Source organism: Lagenorhynchus albirostris, chromosome 11 (genome assembly GCF_949774975.1).
Source record: "Lagenorhynchus albirostris chromosome 11, mLagAlb1.1, whole genome shotgun sequence".
NCBI classification, from domain to species: Eukaryota; Metazoa; Chordata; class Mammalia; order Artiodactyla; family Delphinidae; genus Lagenorhynchus; species Lagenorhynchus albirostris.
In genome coordinates this window covers 6,737,792-6,743,791 of record NC_083105.1, presented here as the reverse complement: position 1 = coordinate 6,743,791, position 6,000 = coordinate 6,737,792, and the positions used below count along the sequence as shown (strand labels likewise).

Genomic DNA, 6,000 nt, shown 5'->3' with positions numbered 1-6,000 from the left:
ATTACGAAACAAAACACCATGGGGCGGGTAGTGCTGTGAGGTGGGGCGAGCCCACCCAGATGGGGCTCCTGCCAGCCCCGACCCTGCGGTCCAGAGGCCCTTCGTGTGAAGAAGTTCAATGATGGAGAAAAGCAAGGCCACATTCAGAGTCGGGGGTAGGACCTTTCACTGAGTCTCACTCGCTCCCTCCGTAAAATCGGAACATAACCTGCTCAGAGGTTTTCCTGCAGGTGGACTGAGCCCAGGCCCCAGCCTGGAGCAGGGCTAACTCAGTGTGGGAGCGTCTCATGGACACTGTTATGGACGGAACTGTGTCCCCCTAAAGTTCAACATGACTGCATTTGGAGATGGGGCCTTTACGGAGATAATTAAGGTTAAAGGGGCCCAGATCCCACAGGACTGTGCCCTTATAATAAGGGGAAGAGACAACAGAGGGACCTCTGGCTCTCTCCGAGGAAAGGCCGGATGAGACACAGAAGAGAAGGCAGCTGTCTGCAAGTCCAGGAAAGAGTCCCTTCCAAAGCCACCCTGAGCCTGCACTTCTCGCCTCCAGGACTGTGAGAAAGTACATTCCACCGTTTAGGCTGCCTGGGCTGTGGCACCTTGTTAGAGCAGCGTTTTGGGCTTGAAAGATGCCACTCTGCGAGGGAGTGGCGAGGGAGCTGTGCCCCAGAGGTCAGCGGAGGTGACCTCACTTCCAACAAGGGCTCCCGCCCTGCTCCGGCGCTACGGACAACACCTCAGTTCAGGACAGCTGCACCTCAGGCCTCACACACACACTAAAAACAGATCCATCTGGAATTACGAGCTAATCAAGTGCGCACCAATGTTACACCACGAGCCCTGATTTATGATTCATCAGGAAAGCTTTCGTTAAAAAAAAAAAGTAGGCAACACGATCTGCCACAACTGTTTATTATATTTAGAAGTCTACAAATTTGAGCTTTTAAGAAAAATTCACAAAATATTCAGTTGAAACCACATTTCTGGTTCATCAAATTTCAAATATATTTTAATGTGCTGAACAATATATTCTAATGCTGTCTAAAACACAGCCAAATTATTTTTCTTTTATTCATTTGTACACATTCTGTAATATTTTGAAAACCAAGATTAAGATAAAAAATGTTAAGAAAACTACCCAATTACAATGATTATTTTCCCATGTACTGGAATATTTTCTGTGGGTGTGTCTTCTTACCTTATTCATTTTTACTTCTGTACACTATATCGATTTATAAATGCACTTAGGGAGTTCTCATCTTACATTTCTCATAAATTCAAACAGCAACGCCTTGTCAAAAGATTAATTTGCTTGGCAGTGCAGAAGCTTAGGCTGTTAAAAGCACTCACTGAAAATTATTTTTAAATTTATCCATCATCCAAAATAAACAATTTCAAAGGGACAGACGTCTTTAAACATGATTTTGAAACCACCTTAACATGTGGAAATATAAACGAAGCAATCTCAAATTAGACACCAGCCATTTTTGGTCTTTTGTTTTTATTCTTTGCTCCCTTTTTAATGAAATATATGTCGTGAATTTTGTTTCTCCAGGCCCTCCTCGTATCAGCTGATGCTGGTAACCCTTAGCCCATTAGCCTCACAGCACTGAGACCCCCACCCCCCGCCCCCAAGGAGAGGTGGAGGAGCCCTTGTTTCCAGACCCCCAGCTGTTGGAACCAAAGAGTCCAAGGAAATGAAGCAGGGGTGTGCACGGATATGCCAGAAGGAAGGTGTGTGCAGGAAGTCACGCAAAACAGAAGTCGCAGGGAAGCTTCTACTACACCAAAAATAACAATTTCTCAAAAGAAATATTAAAAATCAGTAATGTATGTATACCCTGTGAAAAAGTAGCAAAACAATCCACAAAACTGGCTGGTCTTCACTGCAGTCTGTGATGTGGTCACTGGTTCATTTAAAGAGGAATTTCTCCAGGAAATACATATCGCAACGTCAGTATTAAGAACCATAGCGATCCTACAGAAAGAACCAACACGAAAGTTTACGACTATCAGCGTCACCAAAACGGGTGCCGCAGCGACGGGAACCCGCACCCGAGGAAGTGGGAACCGGGAGCTCCTGGCGCCTGCGCTGCGGCCCCTGGGCTGTGGGAAGGACGGTGAGGGGTGCAGGGCCCCATGGTGAGCCCTCCAGGGGGCAGGTGTGATGGGGGGACAGAGGAACCCTGAAATTCTGGTTCAGCGGAGGGATCTTGCAGGAGCACCTTAAGGCAGGAGCACCTCTCTGTGCCTCTGTTTTTCAATCCATAAACTGGGGATGATCACCTATAAAAAATAGGGATGTCACCTCCGCGGAAGGACTGTGTGGGCTCGGCTGCCCTAAGGGACGTGAAAGAGCTCTGCGAATTCTAACCAAAGGTTGTGTCACCCACAGCAGGAGCCCCAGGGCCGAGGAGCTCTCCACAGTGGGGGCACCTCCCCAACCCGGGAGCCCCCTTTAGAGGCAGCAGAGTCCGCGTCGATTAGGTCCTACTCCCTACAGCCATGTTTCACGTTATCAATAGCGTCCTAAAATAACGGAGGTAAGCAAGAAGGTTCACGAAGTCGCCTTCGTATAATCAGAGCCGGCCTTAAAGCATTATACATGAGCACGTTCCACTCCTGCCTCATTTAAAAGACTGAAATACAATCTAAATACCCAACTCGGGGAATATTTAAATAAATTACATCTATTTTCACTCAACAGAATGTGGTTTCTGAAGACTTTTTAACTACACGGAAGTGCTCATAACAAAACATCATGAAGGAAAAAGAGGGTGCAAAACCACAGACACAAGATAATCCTTTACAAATTTTAAACAGGTATCTGCACAGAAACCTAGAATCAACATAGAATAAACCAAATATTAACAGAAGTCTGCCCCGGGAGGGGGGGTTATGGGTAATTTTTTATTTTCTTCTTAATATTTCTGTTTCAATAGAGGAAAAAAGTAGGTCATGATCATGACAATTCCTGTAACAATTCCTCTAGAGTCATAACTTAGAAAATTTAAACAAATATGAAATTATAATTTCTGGTTTTCATGGTGTCCTGGGTTACACTGTAGCAAACATATAAATCAATAATATAAAATCTGACTTTCCAGCAGTTGAAGAGTGGTCCGAATCTCATTTTCAAAACTATGAACCCACCATCAAACTCAGTTAACGTCATCCCCGTTTCACTAACCTGAATCGAAGTCATGACTCCGTTAGCAAAGACGGAGAGCTTTCCAGCAACGGATCTCACTCCCTGCTTAAACTGGGCCATGTCGGGGGCCGTGGGCAGCATGCTCGTGAGGTTGTAGTTTCCTGCACACAGAGCAGACACTGGCTCGTCACTACCGCAGGGATGGCACAGCCAGTGCCCAGGGACCCGATGGCTTTGGAGAACTCGGCTCCCCTCCCCTCCAGCTGCCCATAAGCAAAAGCTGTGGTTAAGGGAAAAGGAGCCTGCGGTGGGTTTCAGCGCCAGCCCTACCATGAAGCAGCTGCAAGACCCCACGGTGAGAGAAGATGCAGCACTAGGTCTTAGGACCACCACGGGTTCAAATACTGGCACTGCCACTTCCAAGCTGTGTGCCTTTGGAGAGGTTCCTTACCCTCTCTGGGCCCGTGTCCTCCAGGCACTTAACACAAGACCTGACAGAGAAGTACTCAGTAAATGGCAGATGGGCGGACATCTGTGGGTTTTTTGGACTCAGCATCTCTTCCCCCTTTTGGTAAAAGCCCTCCTCCTCTGCGGGAGGTCTCTCCCCCAGCCCCCTAAACCATGCATGGGCACGTGACCCAGACCTAGCCAATCAGAGCCTTCCTGGATTCCCGCATTCTCAAGGGAGGGGAGCCCTTTGCTTGCTCTGGGGTTAGTGGTGGGGGCGAGGCGACGCTGTAGCTGTCTGTGACTAGGGCTGTCCCCCTCCCACTCCCTCCTCAAGGAGGGAAGGAGGAAGCCTCTGGCAGTGCGGGGAGGAGGCTCACCCCAGGAGGAAAGGCAGAGGGGTGGGTGGGGCTGTCTGCGGACTCAGCAGGGCCGAGCGCAGTGGCAGCGCTCCCACGTAGGGCCCGACCCCTCCCCCTCCCCGAGGCCGCTGTCGGCTGGGTTTCTGCTGCTGAAGTTTTGGTTGTCCCAACACAGCAGCATATTGCACACAGGTGAAGCGCATCGGAGTTGTCACACATAAAGGGGTCCCTAGAGCTGACAGATGGGCTTCTGTGGCGCACTTTTGTCACACAGCTGTGAAAAGGTGCCGGAGGGGCTCAGAGACTTTGTGAGAGAACGCCAACCCTGCAGAGCCTCCAGGGAGCCAGCCCAGCTGCCCCTCGGCTCCGCAGGTCACTCTACACCCGCCTGCCCCTTAAGCAGCAGCAGAAGCCAGGTCCCTTTCCAAGAACCAAATAGGAGGCACGCATTTACCCTCCGGCACGGACGCCACCCCGGAGAGACAGTGTGTCTTTCCCACAGCGCCATCCCGTGCCCAGCACTCGGGGAGGGGCCACAGGGGCGGCTGCTTCTCCTCTCTGCCCCTCGTGACATTTTAGAGTCTTGTAGCCCTTTGCCAATGACAGAGCGACAGCCTAGCCCAGCCCAGTGACGGGACTTGGGTTCAAAGCCCAGCACGGTGGGTGCTACCAGCCGGTAAGATGAATCTGAGAGGAAATGAAAAGCTAGTGTGACATCCTGGGCGCAAAGGGCCAGTCACAGCTGCTCCATGGCGTGGCGAGGTCCGGAGCGGCGAGGGGGCTGTGCCCCAGAGGTCAGCGGACATGACCTCAGCAGAAGCGCCTCCACTTACAGGCTTCCAACTCGAGAAACGCTGAGAAAGGAGGGAGCACAGCTGAGGCAGGAGGTTTAACGTGGAGGCAGAGCGCTGCGGTGGCTGCTCCACTCGGGCGCACAGACGCCCCTTCTTTTCGCTCAGGTTGACAAGACTCCGGTTTGTGTAACTGAACCTGGTTGGCGACAGCACCGCACAGCTGTGACGTATGACAGATATGTTCAGCAAATCACCAAACAAAACCGCCCGACGGCCGACTGAAGTCAGTGCTTTGGAGGCCGACAGGCCCAAAGAGGCCAGGCTCCTGGACCCCGGGCCAGAGCCAGGAGGAAAGGAGAGAGTGGTCGAGGTGCCTCCAGGGAGCCTCGAGACCCAGGGACAACAGCAAACGCGCCAGGAGCCCCTACGACCCTGGGCAGTGTGCCCCGAGCCCGGACAGAGGTGTCCGTCCGCAGCGCCCTGGGCTTCCCGGGTGGCCCCGTTCAGACTCAAATGATCAGAACCAGGTTTTGGAAAGAAACACACCAGAGGGGCAAGCTGGGTTTCCAGCTTCTTCTGTTCCGACACTGCTCTCAACAAAGAATAAAGCCACCTCTGCTCTGTCATCTGGTTCCCTCTGAGCCTGAGTGGCTCCCTCGGAGGCAGTGCCCAGCGATGGCCGTCCCCCGTCCCCCAACCGACCCTGCTCTGCAGCGACGGCAGGACGGGCACCGTGCCAGCTGTGGATGCTTGCGTGCGCTCCCCATCTACTCCCTCCCAGGCCGTGGAAGGGAGCGGGCTCGGAGCAAAGCCAGGGTTAAAGCGCGCCGCCAGGAAGTACCAGGAGGCATTTCTAATTTGGAGAAATCGTCCCCTTAACCCTGAAGAAATTATAAAGGTGATCTACCCGGTGGCACTGATATTTCACGGATGGGGAAACATTTAAGATAAGGAACACAGAATACTCTCTTAAAACCGCTTTTGCTCTTTGCTGAAATGCACTCTAAATAAAAAGTAAATATTTAATGATCAGTGTTCAGTGCGCTTGCATTTAGAGCAGTTATTAAAGGCATCTGATGAGAGATGCAGAATGAGGGTAATCGTGGTCTGAACCATCTGGGTTTGGGATGGAGGAGGGAGGGGGAGGGAGGGCAGGACCACTGGCCACTGGGGAGGGGCTGAGGGTCCCTGGGCAGCCTCGCACCCCAGGATGGTCCTATCAGGGCTGCGAGTCCCCAGGACA

The 6,000-nt window shown here is 51.6% G+C and overlaps 1 protein-coding gene across 3 annotated transcripts in view; it reads right to left on the bottom strand.

Moving 5' to 3' along the window:
* Window positions 1-899: 899 nt before the first annotated feature.
* ARFGAP3 (ADP ribosylation factor GTPase activating protein 3) overlaps window positions 900-6,000 on the bottom strand; it is a 54,991-nt gene continuing 49,890 nt past the window's right edge. For all 3 annotated transcript variants that reach the window (XM_060164845.1, XM_060164846.1, XM_060164847.1), the window contains 2 exons: window positions 3,194-3,315; window positions 900-1,981 (listed from right to left, as the gene is read on the bottom strand). In XM_060164845.1, coding sequence (XP_060020828.1) covers window positions 1,964-1,981; window positions 3,194-3,315 — 140 coding nt within the window. In that variant the 3' untranslated portion in view covers window positions 900-1,963. The remainder of the gene's footprint in view (window positions 1,982-3,193; window positions 3,316-6,000) is intronic.